Below are 22,210 nucleotides of genomic sequence, written 5' to 3' on the forward strand. Positions count from 1 at the left end.
TTTCTCCGACTTGACACTACGTCGTATTGCTGCTTGACTGCTGTTTGTTTTTCAACATTTTTGAAGTTTTGTAAGTGCAAAAAAGGCTGCCAAAGGGAAGAGGAAACCTCGATAGCGAGGAAGGCTCCTTCTGTTGAGCCAGAGAATGAATGACCAGTAAGATGATGCTGAAGAAACTATTATAAGGAACCGGAGTTGGCAGGCTTTCAGGAAAGTTTCACTGCTTGAGGGAACCATTAGCCAGTTGTTTCCATTCTTCAGGTGTGAAGAGGGTTGTCATACTCTTCATGTTCTGTTTACGTAATAGTGATACAAATGGTAGTCAAAATATAGGTTAATCTATTAATCTTAGATTTTTGTCATTGAAAGTTTGTGGAAGAGTATCTGAACAAATTAATCCGGATTTTGTGTCGTTTATAAATGGTTACGATATAATTGGGTGTCAAGAAACAAAAACAGATATATTAGACATTGTTGAGTTCGAAAATTGTACTCCATTCTTTACACAAAGAAAACACATTGCAAGAAAGAAGTCCGGTGGTATTTGAATAGGTATACGTAATTATTTGCTGCCATTTGTATGTTGAGCTCGAAAAGTGTACTCTATTCTTAAAACAAAGAAAACACATTGCAAGAAAAAACAACATTTTTCATGAAATGCAACATGGCGATTTGATTCAAGAACTAAATTATGATAGTTATTTCTTTAACCAATCGCGTATAAGCCTAAAAAGAAACAATTGTGATAAAATAGTGAATAACTACGGATATAAATTAATTGATTTCCTTAAAGCAAACATTTATTTTGAATGGCCGTACTCTTAGTGATTTAAAAGGTAGTAGGACTTGAAAAAATGTTAGCGCTGTGGATATATTGTGAGTAGTCCAACTTTGTTTGAGAATGTTATAGATTTGTGTGTCAATGATTTGTGCTGTATGTACTCTGATGTTCATTGTCCTGTGAATGTTACGTTTAATTTTAAGTGTAATGAGATTGTTGTTAATGACAAACCTGACACGTCCCAAAAAGCGAGGTCATGGGAAAATGATAAAAGCGATATTTTTATTAATAACATTAGTAAAGATATTTTTTTAATATTGTTAACGAATAAGAAGCTTTGCAACAAACGAATGATACTTATATTAACACTATAAATAATATTTTACATGAAATAAGGCAGTTATTCCATAACAGTGCAAATGCTAGTTTTAGCCCTCGCCAAGCTACAATAAAGAAATGTTTAAACAAAGATAAAGCTTGGTACAATAAGGAATGAAAAAAAAATCACGGAAAAGATTCCATAGAGCTAATTTTTTGTACAAATAACATAAAGCTGAAGTTACAAAAGTTATCACAAGGCAAATGCAGATAAATTAAAGAAAATGAGTAAATCAATCTAATTCAAATCAATTTTGGAAATTGTTGATCTCTAACAAATCTAATAGCTGTAACGCAACACTTGGCGAAATGTATGATTATTAAAAACATACATCAACAGCGATTCAAATGCTCATGGAGATGTCGAAGGCAATGAACAAAACATAAATGATACAAATCCAAATATAAATATTGATGACAATATGCTTAAAGATGATATTTCCTTTCAAGAAATAGAAATGGCAATTAAGAAACTGAAAAAACCCCAAAGCGTCCGGTGAAGGCAAAATTGTAAATGAATATTTGAATATTCTTTTGATCTTATGAAAGATGTGTATAATTGTTCAATATTGTGTTAACCACAGGCATTATTCCAGATGACTGGACTGTTGGTGTCATTAATCCTATATATAAGAATAAAGGAGACGTGTCTGACCCCGCCAATTATCGCCTAATAACGCTGCTTAGTTGCTTTGGAAAGTTATTTACATTGATACTTAATAAAATACTTTTGAAATCTGTTGAAAAACATGATCTGATAAATAAATTTCAAGCTGGTTTCAGACCTGCGTTATATCGACAGTTGATAATATGTTCGTATTATAAATGCTTATAGATTACCTGTATGTCTCACGCAAAAAGTTATTCTGTGCGTGCATAGATCTTAAAGCTACATTTGATTCTATTAATAGAAGTTTGCTATGGTTAACATTAGAAAACTATTGTATTCAAGGAAAAGCTTTTAATGTTGTAAAAATATATATACGAAAAGGCTAAAAGTTGTGTTCAAGTAAATGGAAATGTTCGGACTACTTCCAATGCTGCATAGGGGTCAGACAAGGAGAAAGTTTATCCCCCTTATTGATTTCGTTTTATGTCAATAATCAACATGACTATTTTCAAAATAGCACAGTTGTTTATGGCTTGATTATTACAAAACACGACGGTGATCAAAGATTAATATATTTCTTAAAATTGTTTGTACTGCTGTATGCTAACGATACAATTATTATTTCAGAACGTGCTGACGATTTACAAAATGCTCTATATGTATATGACAATTATTGTTAAGAAAATAGACTCACAGTCAATACCTCAAAAACCAAAATTCCTATATTTACCAGAGGTAGATTGCCTAGATACGAGTTCACTCGTTGTAATGCTAATATTGATGTAGTGTCTGAATATAAATAGTGATATTTGGTAGAAGTGGTTCTTTTTGTAAAGCTAAATAAAATATTTCAAAGCAAGTAACAAAGGGCATGTTTAGTCTATTAAAAAAGGCAAAAACATTGTGTCTATATATTGACCTACAGATTGATTTGTTTAAGAAAATTGTAAAAGCGATTTTATTATATGGATGTGAAGTTTGGGGCCACGGAAATAATCATATTTTAGAAAAAGTACAGTTGACATTTTTGAAGTATGTACTAAATATTAAAAGCAGTACACCAAACTGCAAAGCCATTGCAAATAGATATTGGTACACAAATGATCAGTTATTGGTCAAAGCTTAAAGTCCCACACTGTACAAAACTTGCAGTATCTGTATATTATGTTATGCTAAGTAGATATATGTATGACAATATAATTAGAAACAATTAATTTCAATGGATAAAACATATACGAAATATATTTGTTAACTGTGGTATGAATAATATTTGGGAGAGTTTCCAAACACATTATGGATTAAAAGGTCCGTTCAAATGAAATTATCTGATCTATTCAAAAACGAGTGGTATTCTACTTTAAATACGTCAAGGAAATGTTGTAGCTATAGACTGTTTAAAGAGAAATTTGAATTCGAAGATTATTTAGTTAAAACCCCTGCTAAGGTTTTGAAATATATATTAAAATTCAGAACAAGAAATAATCGACTACCAATTGAAGTAGGAAGCTGGAACAATATAGAACTGAATGATAGAAAATGCGAACTTTGTAATAAAACAGTATTGGTGATGAATTTCATTGTTTATTAGAATGCAACTATTTTGTCGACTTTAGAATAAGATTTATTGACAGACAATTATACCGATATTGTAATGTTTTGAAATTTAAAGAAATTATGAAAATTAATCCCAATGATGATATAAAATTCATAAAATTATGTAAATTCCTCAAGTGTATTGTTAACAAACTGAGTATAAAAATGCAACATTACGTTTCCCTCCACATAAATTTATATATTATTTATATATGTTTGATATCAAAGTTTGAATAACACACATGTAAAAAATGTTCATATTTAGAAAATCTGTATTATAATGTCCAATATATTTTGTAATGCCTCATTGTGTTGTATTGTATATGTACTCATGCTCTTTTTGTCATGTACTTATGACATGAGTGATGTTAAATAAACTTCGAAACTTGAAAACTTGTATAACTTTTCTGACCACTACATAAAGGGTATTCTTAGCGGCCAGGAGTACTGCATGTCTGAGTACTTGGCACTAGGAACCAGTCGGCGAAGAGTGACATTTTACTTGAGGCTTGTTTCTAAGGCGTTGAGGGATATTTCAGTAGGCACGCAGGGGAATATCTTTAAGATCCTATGATATTCTCTTTTGATCGTAGATACTGAAATGGCGACGTCTCTCGGGGTGCAGCCATGGTCTTCTTTTGATGTGAGGTGCTCTAGCTCCTCCTCTCCCCCTAAATCGGCCTCTGATGAACTGTTGGAGGTTAAGTTGTTGTTGAACGACTTCTGGGTTGGGCAAAGCAGCCACATACTGCAGCCTCAGGCGTTGTATATATTATCTTTTGACGAATGAATAACTACTAATCTTGATATTTAGCCCCCTCCTTTTACATTTGAAATTCAAGAACTATAGATAACTGTTGAGATTCTCAAACTGCTCAAGATATGATGATGCGTAATGATTTGCGTGAATCCGCATGTCGTAGTAACCCTTCGTAATGATTCGCGTGGATTTGCATGTTGTAGTTACCCTTCGTAATGATATTCGTGGATTCGCATGTTGTAGTTACCCTTCGTAATGATTCGCGTGGATCCTCATGTTGTAGTTACCCTTCGTAATGATATTCGTGGATCCGCATGTTGTAGTTACCCTTCGTAATGATTCGCGTGGATTCGCATATCGTAGTTACCCTTCGTAATGATTCGCGTGGATCCGCATGTTGTAGTTACCCTTCGTAATGATTCGCGTGGATTCGCATATCGTAGTAACCCTTCGTAATGATTCGCGTGGATCCGCATGTTGTAGTTACCCTTCGTAATGATTCGCTTGAATCCGCATATCGTAGTTACCGTTCGTAATGATTCGCGTGGATCCGCATATCATAGTTACCCTTCGTAATGATTCGCAAGGATCCGCATGTCGCAGTTACCCTTCGTAATGATATGCGTGGATTCGCATGTTGTAGTTACCCTTCGTAATGATTCGCGTGGATCCGCATATCATAGTTACCCTTCGTAATGATTCGCGTGGATCCGCATGTCGCAGTTACCCTTCGTAATGATATGCGTGGATCCGCATGTCGCAGTTACCGTTCGTAATGATTCGCGTGGATTTGCATGTTGTAGTTACCCTTCCTAATGATTCGCGTGAATTTGCATGTTGTAGTTACCGTAGTTACCGTTCGTAATGATTCGCGTGGATTTGCATGTTGTAGTTACCCTTCGTAATGATTCGCGTGGATCCTCATGTTGTAGTTAGCATTCGTAATGATTCGTGTGGAATCGCATGTTGTAGTTACCCTTCGTAATGATTCGTATGCAATCGAATGCCGTTCGTTTTATAACCGTTAACCAATCGCTACAATTCGCTTTCAATCGTCATGAAATTTCGAATTAGCTACGTAATAATCGCTACATCTCGTACAAGTTCGCAAGTTGACGAACGCTATGTTAAGACTTTCCAATTGGTTAACGTATTGAAACGAATTTAAAGCATTACGAATAAATATGCTGCATTTTAATTTACTGGTATATTTAGCCTAAACAAGGAGCACTTGTTTGGTAAAGCCCTTAAAGGGACTGTACACCAGACTGGCACCAAAAAAATGTTAATAAAATGTTTTACTCTTTGATATCATAATGGTAAATAAAAACGAGTCGGAGACCGGGTTCAAACCGGTGTCGCCAAAATTGCAGTCCAGTGCTGTATCCACTGTGCTACGAAGGCTTACTCTAAATAGTTGGAATATTTAAGCTCTATACTTAACATGGTCACATCACGTGATAACATCGACAAGCCAATCACGCATAAGGAATGAATTCTTCTAGGTAGACATACCTAGTATATTTTAAATGAGAAAATACAAAAAAAACTGCGAAAAATAAATTAATTGTAAACTATGTGGTACTTCAATTAGTAAGTTCTAATGCATTGTACATATCGATACCAAGTTAATGTCAGTTTTGGACATTTTTTTCGCTGTCTTATCATACGGAGTCCCTTTAAGGCAATACATGTTTTATTTTGTTAATGCCAAAAAATATGTGTCATTTATTTGATGCATTGGCTATATCTTGAATGATGTAGCAGAGGTTTGGGGGTACACCAAATTAAACGAGTTTTAACGACTCCATTACAATTCGTGTTAAAATTTTATTGAGATTGAAAAACAATCCATGCAATGGCTGTTATGTATATTGAGAATTAGACAGACACTTATTAGATATTTTTTATATTTGACTTTTATCACTAGCAGGGTATTCTCCCGACCTGTCCTACAGATTTCTGTCAATCTCCTCGTGCATTTCGCTGGTATAGGAATGACGTCACCATTACGTCATAATTATGTACTTCCGTTGTGTGGAAAATTCTCAATAAAAAAAAAGTTCTTATGATTGATAGACATGTTTTCACATGCTCAATACACTGTAAATCAAAACTATCATTTTTCCTGAAACTTTTATACCTTAAGTATCTATTCTTGCTTGATTTATCATTGAGAGTAGAGATTAAAGCATAAACCGCTGCCCTATAGTTGAAAGGTCATTTTGGACGAACTGTCATGGCGGACGGTGCAATTTTTAGAGTTTGTTTTTCAAGTGGAGTGATTTTTCTTAGGAATAACTTGACCCCCCTTTTTTATTGGCTTAAAAGGTAATTTAAAGCTTGTACTTTAAGAATATATGTGGTTGTCATAGCCTGCATTCGCTCGAAATGCCTTTAAATGTTGTCTAAAAATTATAATTTTACATTGAATTATATAGGGAATAACAATGGTGGTGTGTAAAACTCCTGATTAAGGTTCGGCGGAGACACAATCGTCTCATTGTTCGAATTGTCACAAACGCGTTTGACAACAAGTGGAGATGCTTTGTGTCCATTCTTTTTTTTTTGTTGGTAAGCTAGTTGCATAGTAACTCAACCTTTAAAAATAAATAACGACATATAATTGTAATCAACACAGCTTAATTCTGTTTGTTTGTTTAGAGATTTTACCTCCATGGTAAACAACTGTAGAGTTTATAGAAGTAAACTATGATATTTGTAATGAACTTGATTTATTGGATATCTACGAAGGCAATATGTCAGAAATAAAGACTTGTTTGAAAATACAATCGTTAGTGTAGAAAGAAATAGAAGCGATAAAACAGTGGATAATTATGGAAGTAAATTTATACATTTTTTATTGAAGAATAACCTGTTTATATTGAATGGTTGGACTAATGGTGATAAAGTCGGTAAATGCACATTTAAAGAAACAAGTCTATTTGACTATATGTCGCTTCAACTGATGTCTTTAAATCTATTGACAGGTTTGATTGTTGTCCAAAGATGTTCGACGGCCACAGTCCGATATTTATCACACTTCATTATTTTATTGACCTTAAAGTTGATTTGACTTTGTCAAGCGCTATTGTCTTTGGTCAAAATTTATTTCATATAATGTTGGCCGAAATTTTCTAAAGGTAATTCATAAGTAATGTTCACCATTTATCTTGTTCACAAGGATACCTTTATGCTTTTGTCTGCTGATGACACGGTCATTGTCTATGAAATGAAAAATGATTTACAATATTATTTGAATGCATTTCAAGACCATTGTCTACGTGGCATTTAATAGTTAATATTGATAAAACATAGATTGGAATATTATCATCTGGAAGAATGACGAATCATACTTTCCAGTTTGATAATATGGACATAGAAGCTGTGGAAGAGTAAAAGTATCTTGGGATATATTTTAGTCGTTCTTGATCAAACATATTTCATACCAACCTTAAATAGCAATGTATAGCAAAAAGGCGTACGAATTATACCTCCCAAATGATATGCAAATTGACGTGTTTAATAAGATAAATAAACCAATACTTCTTTATGGATGTGAAACATCGGGATTTGTAAACTTGCAACTATTAGAAAAGGTACAACTTAAATCTATGAAGCACATTTTAAGCCTTTGCTCCTCAACACCAAATGCAATGAAACACGGTTGTTTAAGTTTTGGGCAAATCTTGTTCAAACACCTTTAACCTGTATACAAAACGGTACTTTGTCAAATATTGTTCTTTATGATGATATTCATAATTGTAGTAAGCAAATAAAATTCAGCTGGATAAATCATGTTAAAATATGATAATTAAGAAAGGCATGTATGGAATTTGGTCATCACATACATGAAGTAACTGGCGGCTACCACTCTCAGTTAAGAAATGTTTATTAACGACTGGTACAGTACATTAAATACGTCCACACGTTTTCGACTTTTACTTTAAAACATTTAAACCAAAGTTTGAAATGGAAAAATATCTTCAGACAACTAATGACATATGTATTGAATACCATTTTATAATAGAATGCCCTGATTTTTGTTTAAATTAGAGGAAAATATTGATAAAACCTGTTTTTTGTATGTTACACGAAATTATTTTAAATTCCTTAACCTCTGGATAGATACAAATGAAAATGAGTTCAGGAAACAATCAATATTTATTCAGCACATTTTAAAATCATTTAGACCTCTTATTTATGTACTGGTATACTGCTATACGGGATTGTTCTCCCATGATGTATACTTATAGGATATATATACATTCTCTTCCAGAGATTTTGTTAATTGGCGTTATGTTGATATTTCTGTTTTGAACAGTTTCTTCCTGATATTATTATAGTATTAATTGTAATTTGACAGCATTTGAAACTCATAATGTATGTACAATTACTTTCTAACAACATTAAACTTAATATGTAAATTGTTTTCATATTTGTATTCGTTATTTGCATTCATAAAGCCTCTGTATACATTGCATTTATAATTTCTTCATGTTTGTAAACTCTGCTTGCATTGAGTGTATGAATAAACATTTATTGACCAACCGAGCAAAAATAAAAATAACAATCGACCAAATAGATAAGCCACCATGAAGACAACTCCTGTCACGATGTTGAACCCATTACGCAAGTAGTCATCCTAGCTAATTTGAGAAAATGCGATAATTGTAGAATATTATGTGCTAAATTGTCGTTGTCGCCTTTTTACCACTGATCATTGCCAGTGACCGATTCGTTGTCCGGATCTGCATGACATGATCATATGGGCTTCGGCAGAAAGCGAATATGTTTGAACTCGTGGTTAAAAACAAGTCAAGCGTGTTATGAACATGATTTCAAACTGTTGAAATTCTTACATATGGTATAACGTTTGCTTAACCGACTGCAAAAGAAGAATAGTGTGTTGATAAAAACATGTATGTATCAAGGATACACTGCAGCTTATAGATCAACAGACACAATTTAACAAATACTTAACCAGTGTAGTATGACTTGTCGCACACCTAGGTGTTCTAATCGTTAACAACTGTGTCACATCTATATATGCATCTATGATATCAGACACTTTACTATGGCTTTGGTGTGATTTTAGAGCAAATTACTTCATACGTATGATGTTATTGATCACAGTAGTACGAAAGTTCAAGCAACAAGTCAATTGAGTATCTGTAAATGACGTCAGGCACTGGCTAAACAAGAGTCTCCTATTAACTTAAAGGGCATACTATTCTCCCATAGCGCCAGTCAAGACTATGCATGCTACCAGCCGTATACAAGGCTTTGTAAGTGAAGAGTTTGTGGACTACTTTATTTCACCACTCCGGATTTCTAAAATTTAGGTATTGTCAGCGAAATGATTAAGTAGATCTTAGCCAGTCGATAGTTATAAATGATTTATTATTTATTTATTCATTTTTTTTATTTTTTTTTTATTTATTTATTTATTTATTTATTTATTTATTTATTTATTTATTTATTTATTTATTTATTTATTTATTTATTTGGTTATTTGGTTATTTTGATATTTTGTTATTTATTTTGTTATTTATTTTGTTATTTTGTTATTTTATTGACTTATTTATTTATTTTGTAATTTCTTATTGTTGATACATCATTAACACTAGGGTTAAGGTAACGCCTTTAAAAGGTTAAATTTTCGTATATGAATTATGAATTAAAATTGACTAATTGCATTTTGTAATTGCAAATTTATGTTGTACTTTTCGTTATTATTAAAAAAAAGTAAAAATGTCTTCTTTGTACTTTGTTTTATCTTAACTTGTTTTGTAATCTTAAACATTATACACTGTTTTAGACAGCAAAACATGAGTTGCGGTACAAATAATGTTTTGAAACATATTTTCATAGTATCTATTTGCATACATGGTTTTAATATTTCTCTTTTATGAAGTTATATATATGTTACTTTCTAAAAGAAAAATCGCTTTGCTGATGTGATCCAAATGTCTTTAAAATGTCAGTAAGTTTAAGAGACCTCCAAGTCAAGGTTCTCATGAGGGTTTGATGAGTTAATTTTAGAGTTTGGAAAATCGTTTCACACAAACGATTTTCTCACTGACCGTGTAATGAAATGTCCCTGACATATATTTTCAGCGATAAACTGTCTCTGCAGATTTTATGTCATTCAGTTGTTAACGGAGCGTATTATATTTGTAATATCCCCCATATATTTATTCAGTGGTACTTGAACATATGTAATGTCCCCAACATTAATATCCAGTTGTAATTGAACTTACATATGTGATTGCCCCTACATTAATATCCAACAGTAATTGAACTTACATATGTGATGTCCCCTACATTAATGTCCAGTTGTAATTGAACTTACATATGTGATGTCCCCTACATTAATATCCAGTTGTTATTGAACTTACATTTGTGATGTCCCTTACATTAATAGCCAACAGTAATTGAACTTACAAATGTGGTGTCCCCTACATTAATGTCCAGTTGTTATTGAACTTACATATGTGATGTCCCCTACATTAATATTCAACAGTAATTGAACTTACATATGTGATGTCCCCTACATTAATATCCAGTTGTTATTGAACTTACATATGTGATGTCCCCTACATTAATAGCCAACAGTAATTGAACTTACATATGTGGTGTCCCCTACATTAATGTCCAGTTGTTATTGAACTTACATATGTGATGTCCCCTACATTAATATCCAACAGTAATTGAACTTACATATGTAATGTCCCCTACATTAATATCCAACAGTAATTGAACTTACATATGTGATGTCCCCTACATTAATATCCAACAGTTATTGAACTTACATATGTAATGTCCCCTACATTAATATCCAACAGTTATTGAACTTACATATGTGATGTCCCCTACATTAATATCCAACAGTTATTGAACTTACATATGTAATGTCCCCTACATTTTAGTCAGTAGTTTACTTAATGCAGAGATGTTATGTACCCGTTATGTATAGTCAGTGGTCTACTTAATTAAGAGATGCAATATCTCCTATATTTATATTAATTGGTTTAAGAAATGTAGCGGTGTAATGTCCCCTATATTTATTTTCATTGGTTTAAGAAATGTATAGGTGTAATGTCACCTATATTTATTTTCATTGGTTTAAGAAATGTATAGGTGTAATGTCCCCTATATTTATTTTCATTGGTTTAAGAAATGTAGAGGTGTAATGTCCCCTATATTTATTTTCATTGGTTTAAGAAATGTAGAGGTGTAATGTCCCCTATATTTATTTTCATTGGTTTAAGAAATGTAGAGGTGTAAAGTCCCCTATATTTATTTTCATTGGTTTAAGAAATGTATAGGTGTAATGTCCCCGATATTTATTTTCATTGGTTTAAGAAATGTAGAGGTGTAATGTCCCCTATATTTATTTTCATTGGTTTAAGAAATGTATAGGTGTAATGTCCCCGATATTTATTTTCATTGGTTTAAGAAATGTATAGGTGTAATGTCCCCTATATTTATTTTCATTGGTTTAAGAAATGTATAGGTGTAATGTCCCCGATATTTATTTTCATTGGTTTAAGAAATGTATAGGTGTAATGTCCCCGATATTTATTTTCATTCGTTTAAGAAATGTATAGGTGTAATGTCCCCTATATTTATTTTCATTGGTTTAAGAAATGTAGAGGTGTAATGTCCCCTTTATTTATTTTCATTGGTTTAAGAAATGTAGAGGTGTAATGTCCCCTATTTTTATTTTCATTGGTTTAAGAAATGTAGAAGTGTAATGTCCCCTATATTTATTGTCATTGGTTTAAGAAATGTAGAAGTGTAATGTCCCCTATATTTATTGTCATTGGTTTAAGAAATGTAGAGGTGTTATGTCCCTTATATTTATTGTCATTGGTTTAAGAAATGTAGAGGTGTTATGTCCCTTATATTTATTTTCATTGGTTTAAGAAATGTAGAGGTGTAATGTCCCTTATATTTATTTTCATTGGTTTAAGAAATGTAGAGGTGTAATGTCCAATATATTTATTTTCATTGGTTTAAGAAATGTAGAGGTGTAATGTCCAATATATTTATTTTCATTGGTTTAAGAAATGTAGAGGTGTAATGTCCAATATATTTATATTCATAGGTTTACTAAATATAGAGAGGTTATGTCCCTTATATTTATACCATTTGTTTACTATATGTAGAGGTGTAATGTTCCAAATATTTACTTTCAGTCGTTAACTTTTCCTTTTCTTGCACTTCCGCGTTGGATTGAAATGCTTTTTGAACTTTATTATTTTGAAATATTATTAAGTAGAAATGTTTACCTCTGAAACACTTAAACATATATGTAAGGATACATATGTATTATGCTTGCGGAATAATTGAACCTTAAAAATGACAAGTAACTTTTTTGAAATATTTGTGCTTAGGGTCCTTCAAACTTCAAAGTTTTGCATTTTGGCCGTACCTTAAAGGTTATAAATGAACTGCTGATCGGCTGGGCACAACATCCCACCAATGTTAATGTAATAAAAAGCTACTTACAACCATTCACCGTGATAATTCAATGATCTATTTGTTTACAGATTCAGTATTCCTCTTCAACCATGCTTCTAATAAGGACCTTGGTGTTGTTTGCATCGGCAACCGCCATCTCTGGACAAAACCACATCATGAGAGCGTGCGGTCGCCGTCTGGCGGATCTGCTTGACTTCGTGTGCACAGGAAGAGGCTTCTACACACAAAACACGAGGGGTAAAACATTCACCTGAAGCTCATTATTAAATGATTAAACAGTAAACCAGCGGCTGGTCCTGACAGTCTAGAGTTATGAAATGTTCATTAAAACCCAAAACTTATGTTAACTTCATAAGATACAAAAATACATTTTTTCTCATTTGGTTGTTGAAACGTTTGTTTCATTTTGTACTTTTGAAAATAATTTCATCAGTCATAGAAATGCTAATTATAAATTAGAAATATATGAACTATATACTGTTTTTTATATTCAATAAAGTAGGCTTTGAATATTTTTTATCATACAAATTTTTTCTTTCTTAAGGTACATAACAAAGATAAATAACTATGATTTATCTCGACAGATTTGCCATTGCTTCAGAAGAGATCGGCCGTACAATATTTGTCCAAAAGGAGCTCATTTCGCGCAGCGAACGGCAATGGAGTGGTGGACGAGTGTTGTTACGAGCAATGCTCTCTGGAGCACTTGGAGATGTACTGCGCTGTCCCCAGAGGCGAATACCTCATAAATCCTACAAATGCACCCTTGGTTAGTATTTATTTTAATGTGTTAACTAATTTATCTTAATTAATAGTTCGAAAGTAAATATTCTTATAACGTTTATGTAGGGTCAGACAGTGATTTCCAATTTTCAGAACATATCATTTACTTCTGCATTCAGTTATTGTAACCTTTGTAATTTTAGAGTGACAGTATGGCCAAAGCATTCATGGAGAGTGAATCAATGAATGTTTTTACATCAGTCTCCGGTGGATCACAACATGCGACCACCACAGAGGTAACAACAACCACACAGAGAGCACCGACAACAACCACGACAAAGGCCCCTGAAACCCAGGCACCGAGATTTACAGGGGCGGCAATGCGAACTGCTCATAACACAAAGTTTCAGTCTAAGGAATCTGGTTTTCAAGCATTGGTCAACGTTATTAGCAAAGGACTAGCAAAGCCCCGTGGTCGTGGTAACTTCATCTGGATACGGCATTTTAATTTGCCTCGAACTAGGACACCTAGTTTTCAATAGGGATACATATAAAGTAAGAAATCATGTGATACATAGAGAAGTGATACAATGCTTAGCAATTATGTAACAAAAATTATCTTAAGTTAATATAATTTTATTAATACTCCCTTGGTTATGATAGCAAATTATATAGATGTCATATACTATTTTGCCACAATGATGGGGTACCTTTTTAAAGTTGTCATTATAGATGACGCAAAACCAAAGTGATTACTATAAGTATCTTCCATGGCCGAGAGTGTAAGATAGGTTCATTCCGACCCGAGCGTAGGGTGTTTTGCGGAAACGAGGTTTACCGAGTTTCCGCAAAACACCCTGCGCGAGGGTCGGGATGAACCTATCTTCACGAGCGGCTATGGTAGATGCTTTTTCTCCCACCTCAGTTAAACAAAATTAAGTAAAAATGTATTTGTTGCTGGAACTCTTTTGTGCTTAGTGAAAATAATTGCGTATGTATATGCGATAGCACGTGGTTGTCATGGATATGCGCGCAATGATCCAGTTAATGTTAATATTCAAATCGGTCTTTTTAAATAGTTCTGAGGAGAATGAAGCATTATTTCTTGAATGGTGCTTGAAAACTGTTTTATGGTGACATTTGAAGCGAGAAATAATTAATTAGCGTTCTAAATATTACCATAAGACAAGATTTCCTTGATGCTACTGACGACAGTCTTCAACAAGCTAGGTAGTTACAATCATGTGGTGACCATTAAAAAAGGAGATCCATACGGGCATTTTATCTTCGCCCGTGGGCAAGATAAGAATATCTAGCATGGTTAAATTATTGGATCTACTTATCTGAGGTTGGAGAATTATGTATTTTATACTGGTTCCATGATAAATAATTGATAATGTCCATGCACAGTAAAATCATGTAACGAAGCTTCCACGTAGCTTCCTAGTTGTATTCCCGATAACAGTTATTTTTCTGGGTAACTTCAACGCTTGATTCATTTTGCTGTTAAAAGTACACACACACTTTTCTGAACTGTCTGCATAATTGGTTAGGTGGAGAACTATAAGTGTTTCGTATGTGCGGTGGGACATGCAAGTTTTAATGCTACAAAGTCAAACACTTTTGTAACCATATTCATGCATCTGCCTAGTTTTCAGTGCTCAATATTCTAATAGTTAAATAAAATATGTTAGACATTTAAAAAAAAAATAGTTAAGTTAACTTTGATCCATGTTCCGGCTATTCATCAGTGCATTTTGATTGTTCTTGTAAGGAAAGCAGCAACCTAATGTTTTTGAGTTAATACTATGTATCTTAAATGGGCCTGTTTAAAATGAAACAGCCTGATGATGTGTTACCTATTTCTAAGCCATAAGTTGATTAATAAAAATACACATCTGCATGAATTGAAATAGTTGTGCCTTTAAATGGCCAAAAATCCAACGAAATATCCTAAAACTAACCATTCCACGTGTATAACAGGAGTCAATTATGTATACTTTAGGTGCTTTAAGGGTATGTATTAATTTACTGTTTTTAATCTGGTTTATAATTTACTTAGATAATTGGTAAATGCAACGAAGTAGAGATGTACCCCTGCCCGTACAAAACATTTTCACAAAATATGTGTTTGTTTTTATATATTTCATATAGAACACCTTTACGCAAAAACTGTTTTTGTTTATTTTCAGAGAACATTGTAAAGGTACAATAAATTTGGTTTAAGATGTAACAAAAAGAAGTAATGCTATGTTTAAGAAATTGAGGATTTAACTCCCGTGAAGAGTAAGAATAATTGTGAAAGTTATATTTTATATTATATATACGCATGAAAGGCAAATGTATATAGGACTTGGCCGAGATGACATATCTTGATTACAAATGTGTAGGTGTAGGCGACAAAACTAAGCGGAAATACAGGAATTTATAACATTTCGTTTTTCGAAGAAATGAAAAGCCATTGATGGTAGTGGTTTAGATAGTGTACCTATAAAGTATATACCTTCAGTGACAGATATTTAAATGTGTTAGTCCACTTATAAACTTGAAACAATTGGGAAGCCTCGGAGCAAGAAGTGACTGAAAAAAGAGTCGTTTAATTTTTAATATTGGGGACAACCAGTAAACGTTCGTGGAAAAAAACACAGAGAAAATCATTGTTTATTGGGTGTTTTTTTTTTGGGGGGGGGGGGGGGGGGGGGAGGGTATATTACATTTTAACTATTTTTGTAACACAATGGAATTTTACTTTATAAATCAGAAAATGAAATTTGTTCAAGTTTAAATATTAATTGTTGAACATAATAAAGCCCAAAGACTAAGTTGTTGTTGAAGTTCATTTCTTGGTATCTGAACCCCATCAGAGTGAAGGTGGTCTAGTGTTATAGGTGTCCGCCTCCCACACCAGAGGTTGTGGGTTCGAACCCCATCAGAGTGAGGGTGGTCAAGTGCAAAAGGTGTCCGCCTCCCACACCAGAGGTTGTGGGTTCGAACTCCATCAGAGTGAGGGTGGTCAAGTGCAATAGGTGTCCGCCTCTCACACCAGAGGTTGTGGGTTCGAACCTCATCAGAGTGAAGGTGGTCTAGTGCTATAGGCGTCCGCCTCAAAACCAGAGGTTGTGGGTTCGAACCCCATCAGAGTGAGGTGGTCTAGTGCTATAGGCGTCCGCCTCAAAACCAGAGGTTGTGGGTTCGAACCCCATCAGAGTGAAGGTGGTCTAGTGCTATAGGTGTCCGCCTCTCACAAAAGAGGTTGTGGGTTCGAACCCCATAAGAGTGAAGGTGGTCTAGTGTTATAGATGTCCGCCTCCCACACCAGAGGTTGTGGGTTCGAACCCCATCAGAGTGAGGGTGGTCTAGTGCTATAGGTGTCCGCCTCCCACACCAGAGGTTGTGGGTTCGAACCCCATAAGAGTGAGGGTGGTCTAGTGCTATAGGTGTCCGCCTCCCACACCAGACGTTGTGGGTTCGAACCCCGTCAGAGTGAGGGTGGTCTAGTGCTATAGGTGTCCGCCTCCCACACCAGAGGTTGTGGGTTGGAACCCCATCAGAGTGAGGGTGGTCTAGTGCTATAGGTGTCCGCCTCCCACACCAGAGGTTGTGGGTTCGAACCCCATCAGAGTGAGGGTGGTCTAGTGCTATAGGCGTCCGCCTCCCACACCAGAGGTTGTGGGTTCGAACCCCATCAGAGTGAGGGTGGTCTAGTGCTATAGGCGTCCGCCTCCCACACCAGAGGTTGTGGGTTCGAACCCCATCAGAGTGAGGGTGGTCTAGTGCTATAGGCGTCCGCCTCCCACACCAGAGGTTGTGGGTTCGAACCCCATCAGAGTGAGGGTGGTCTAGTGCTATAGGCGTCCGCCTCACACACCAGAGGTTTTTTAGTTCGAACCCCACGAGAGTGAAGGTGGTCTAGTGCTATAGGCGTCTGCCTCCATACCAGAGGTTGTGGGTTCGAACCTTATCAGAGTGAAGGTGGTCTAGTGCTATAGGCGTCGGCCTCAAAACCACAGGTTGTGGGTTCGACCTCCATCAGAGTGAGGTGGTCTATTGTTATAGGCGTCCGCCACCAAACCAGAGGTTGTGGGTTCGAACCACATCAGAGTGAAGGTGGTCTAGTGCTATAGGCGTTCGCCTTAGGAACCAGAGGTTGTGGGTTCGAACTCAGTCAGAGTGAGGTGGTCTAGTGCTATAGGCGTCCGCCTCAAAACCAGAGGTTGTGGGTTCGAACCTCATCAGAGTGAGGGTGGTCTAGTGCTATAGGCGTCCGCCTCCATACCAGAGGTTGTGGGTTCGAACCTCATCAGAGTGAGGGTGGTCTAGTGCTATAGGCGTCCACCTCCAAACCAGAGGTTGTGGGTTCGAACCTCATCAGAGTGAGGGTGGTCTAGTGCTATAGGTGTCCGCCTCTTACACCAGAGGTTGTGGGTTCGAACTCCATCAGAGTGAGGTGGTCTAGTGCTATAGGCGTCCGCCTCCAAACCAGAGGTTGTGGGTTCGAACCTTATCAGAGTGAGGGTGATCTAGTGATATAAGTGTCCGCCTCCCACACCAGAGGTTGTGGGTTCGAACCCCATCAGAGTGAGGGTGGTCTTGTGCTATAGGCGTCTGCCTCCCAGTGCTATAGGTGTCCGCCTCCCACACCAGAGGATAAGGGTTCGAACCCCATCAGAGTGGGTGTGGTCTAGTGCTATAGGCGTCTGCCTCCCACACTAGAGGTACTTTTATTCGGCCTCTTATATTGGACACAGTTCTAGTTTCTGACCGGGTAACGGACTCGAAAATTATTCATCTTAGCTTTTCATCGGTTCTACAATCCAGATTTTAAACCATTTGAGGGTGTAAGGGCTTATGACGTTATGGAAGGATAAACAAGTTTGAATGAAATGTCTTTACAAATTGACAGAAAAGTATCTTGAAGTATCCATGCGTGTCGACATTCCAATATTTCCCAGGATATGGTTTTGAATTGACGAGGATATGCCAGTTGTGGTCTAAGGCGATAACTATAACTTTTTAAATGAGTTAACATGAAGCTAAGGAAATTAGGTTTCCTAAATTTTGTAACTGAGAATTATGCGGCGGTGGACATATATTGGTACTTGTAAGGGCCTACTAACTCAATACTAATTGGTGAGTTGGTTGCTAAGGTTTTCTTTAAGAAGGGCACACTTAGATAAATGCAAACACTTGTTTTGTTTAATTTCATGCATAATTATGTTAAACTCATTGAAATTTAATAATACACAACAACAACAACAACAACATGATTCGTATACAGATAAAGATAAATTAGCCCATTTAAAAGGGTATTCCAATGAATAACTACGTGGCCTCAAATTAACCCGTTAAAAAGCGCCAAACTATCGCTACTATTTTTTTAATGAGCTGGTGATACTAATAGCATAAAAACTCACAAGCACTCCTAGCGACAAGTCAGCAAACACCCTCTTAAGGCAATCATAAGCATATGTTGTGCATTGAACATGTAAAAAATGTAAAAACTAATACCTAACATCACCACAAACAAAAGTAAAAAATGTTGTTTAAAGATAGTTTTAGTTCTTCAAAAGCCAAAATTTGTCTAAATATTATGGCGATATGTGAGAGTATATAACATTTCACAATGAGCTGGTCAGTTGCATCGGTCCTCTGTCCATTTGGTAAAATGATTAGCACCATGTCTAAATGCCAAGCGCAGAGCTCGGTTATGACTCCTGATCTTGGCTGCGCCCAGAATTACCAAATGGATGTGCGTGTAACAATGTGTGCTGTTAGATGTTGTAATGCGATTTGTTTTTGTCAGAGACAATGGGATTGTGACTAAAGTGTCAAAAAGCAATTACTTCAAGCTTTATCGTCCACAAGTAGACGAGTATGGTGGCATATATACGTCACCATATAAATTACAGTTTTCGAGAAAATCTTAAGATTTCCTTTTTTTGATCAGGCAAAAAGAAATTATTAACAATGCTCACGAAATACAGGAAATTTAGCACGTTACCACAGCAATCTTTCGCCACCATGTACAAGTTAATTGTCACTTTGATTTTCTCGATCACTTATGATTTTTTCGTGGTAAATGAAATCATTCTAAAACGTTTGTATAATTTTCACAATACCACTTATCTTAAACAAAATTTCTGTTCGAATATTTGTGTGTGTTTTACGGCGTAAATTCGCGCCAAATTCATTTTGAAATAAAAGGTATCGCGAAAACGTATTACGTTAAAAAAATCATCATAAGTTATCCGTAAAAAAACCCGGGAAATTTAACATCACATTAACTGGCTCATAAAAGGTGGCGATAGATCGCAGTCTAGTTTAAATAGTTTTAGCCTTCGTGATACTTGTTTCCTTCTTCTTGTTGTTTGATATATGTCATGATATTTACATAACATTTCTGGAATAAAATTATAGAAAGTGTTATTAATCCGGTGCCGTGTGTATGGCACCATAGAAAAAGATACCTCATCGTGTGTATAGGCCAACGTACATAGAAGATGGCACATCGAGTGTATATGCCACAATAAAGGATGCCACATCGAGTGTATACGCCACAATAGAAGATGCCACATCGAGTGTATACGCCACCATAGAAGATGGCACATCGAGTGTATACACCACCATAGAAGATGCCACATCGAGTATATACGCCACCATAGAAGATGCCACATCGAGTGTATACGCCACCAGAGAAGATGCCACATCGAGTGTATATGCCACCATAGAAGATGCCACATCGAGTGTATACGCCACCATAGAAGATGCCACATCGAGCGTATACGCCACCATAGAAGATGCCACATCGAGCGTATATGCCACAATAAAGGAAGCCACATGGAGTGTATATGCCACCATAGAAGATGCCACATCGAGTGTATATGCCACAATAAAGGATGCCCCATCGAGTGTATACGCCACCATAGAAGATGCCACATCGAGTATATACGCCACCAAAGAGGATGCCACATCGAGTGTATACGCCACCATAGAAGATGCCACATCGAGTGTATACGCCACAATAAAGGATGCCACATCGAGCGTATATGCCACAATAAAGGATGCCACATCGAGTGTATATGCATCCATAGAAGATGCCACATCGAGTGTATATGCCACCATAGAAGATGCCACATCGAGTGTATACGCCACCACAGAAGATGCCACATCGAGTGTATACGCCACCATAGAAGATGCCACATCGAGTGTATATAGCACCATAGAAGATGCCATATCGAGTGTATACGCCACCATAGAATATGCCACATCGAGTGTATATGCCACAATAAAGGATGCCACATCGAGTGTATATGCCACCATAGAAGATGCCACATCGAGTGTATATGCCACAATAAAGGATGCCACATCGAGTGTATACGCCACCAAAGAAGATGCCACATCGAGTGTATATGCCACAATGAAGGATGCCACATCGAGTGTATACGCCACCATAGAAGATGCCACATCGAGTGTATACGCCACCATAGAAGATGCCACATCGAGTGTATATGCCACAATAAAGGATGCCACATCGAGTGTATATGCCACAATAAAGGATGCCACATCGAGTGTATACGCCACCACAGAAGATGCCACATGGAGTGTATACGCCACCATAGAAGATGCCACATCGAGTGTATACGTCACCATAGAAACTGCCACATCAAGTGTACACGCCACCACAGAAGATGCCACATCGAGTGTTTACGCCACCATAGAAACTGCCACATCGAATGTATACGCCACCACAGAAGATGCCACATCGAGTGTATACGCCACCATAGAATATGCCACATCGAGTGTATACGCCACCAAAGAAGATGCCACATCGAGTGTATATGCCACAATAAAGGATGCCACATCGAGTGTATACGCCACCATAGAAGATGCCACATCAAGTGCATACGCCATCACAGAAGATGCCACATCGAGTGTATACGCCACCATAGAAGATGCCACATCGAGTGTATATAGCACCATAGAAGATGCCAAATCGAGTGTATACGCCACCATAGAAGATGCCACATCGAGTGTATATGCCACAATAAAGGATGCCACATCGAGTGTATATGCCACCATAGAAGATGCCACATCGAGTGTATATGCCACAATAAAGGATGCCACATCGAGTGTATACGCCACCATAGAAGATGCCACATCGAGGGTATACGCCACCATAGAAGATGCCACATCGAGTGTATATGCCACAATAAAGGATGCCACATCGAGTGTATATGCCACAATAAAGGATGCCACATCGAGTGTATACGCCACCATAGAAGATGCCACATCGAGTGTATACGCCAACATAGAAGATGCCACATCGAGTGTATACGCCACCATAGAAGATGCCACATCAAGTGTATACACCACCACAGAAAATGCCACATCGAGTGTATACGCCACCATAGAAGATGCCACATCAAGTGTATATGCCACCATAGAAGATGCCACATCGAGTGTATACGCCACCATAGAAGATGCCACATCAAGTGTATATACCACCATAGAAGATGTCACATCGAGTGTATACGCCACCATAGAAGATGCCACATCGAGTGTATATGCCACAGTAAAGGATGCCACATCGAGTGCATATGCCACCATAAAAGATGCAACATCGATTTTATATGCCACAATAAAATATGCCACCTCGAGTTTATATGCCACTATAGATGATGCACATCGAGTGTTTATGCCACAATAGAGGACGCCACATCGAGTCACACCTATTTAGATTTTTAGATGAGAATTATTTAAATAAACAGTTAACTGTAGACAGGTACAGCATTTCGTTTTTATTGAACATATTACAGTTAAGTTAAATCATTTAACATTTTTAAAGGTCTGTTGAATATACAATATTTATATTTCT

General features: G+C 36.1%; 1 protein-coding gene across 1 annotated transcript; it reads left to right on the top strand.

Annotated features, from left to right (window-relative positions):
• Positions 1–3,963: 3,963 nt before the first annotated feature.
• Positions 3,964–22,042, top strand: LOC128237842 (uncharacterized). The gene is made up of 5 exons (XM_052953421.1): positions 3,964–4,089; positions 12,681–12,849; positions 13,197–13,381; positions 13,539–13,834; positions 19,819–22,042. Exons 1-5 carry the CDS (start codon positions 3,964–3,966, stop codon positions 22,040–22,042), a joined length of 3,000 nt encoding a protein of 999 aa, XP_052809381.1.
• The last annotated feature ends 168 nt before the right edge of the window (positions 22,043–22,210 follow it).

Source organism: Mya arenaria, chromosome 6 (assembly GCF_026914265.1).
Source record: "Mya arenaria isolate MELC-2E11 chromosome 6, ASM2691426v1".
Classification (NCBI taxonomy): domain Eukaryota; kingdom Metazoa; phylum Mollusca; class Bivalvia; order Myida; family Myidae; genus Mya; species Mya arenaria.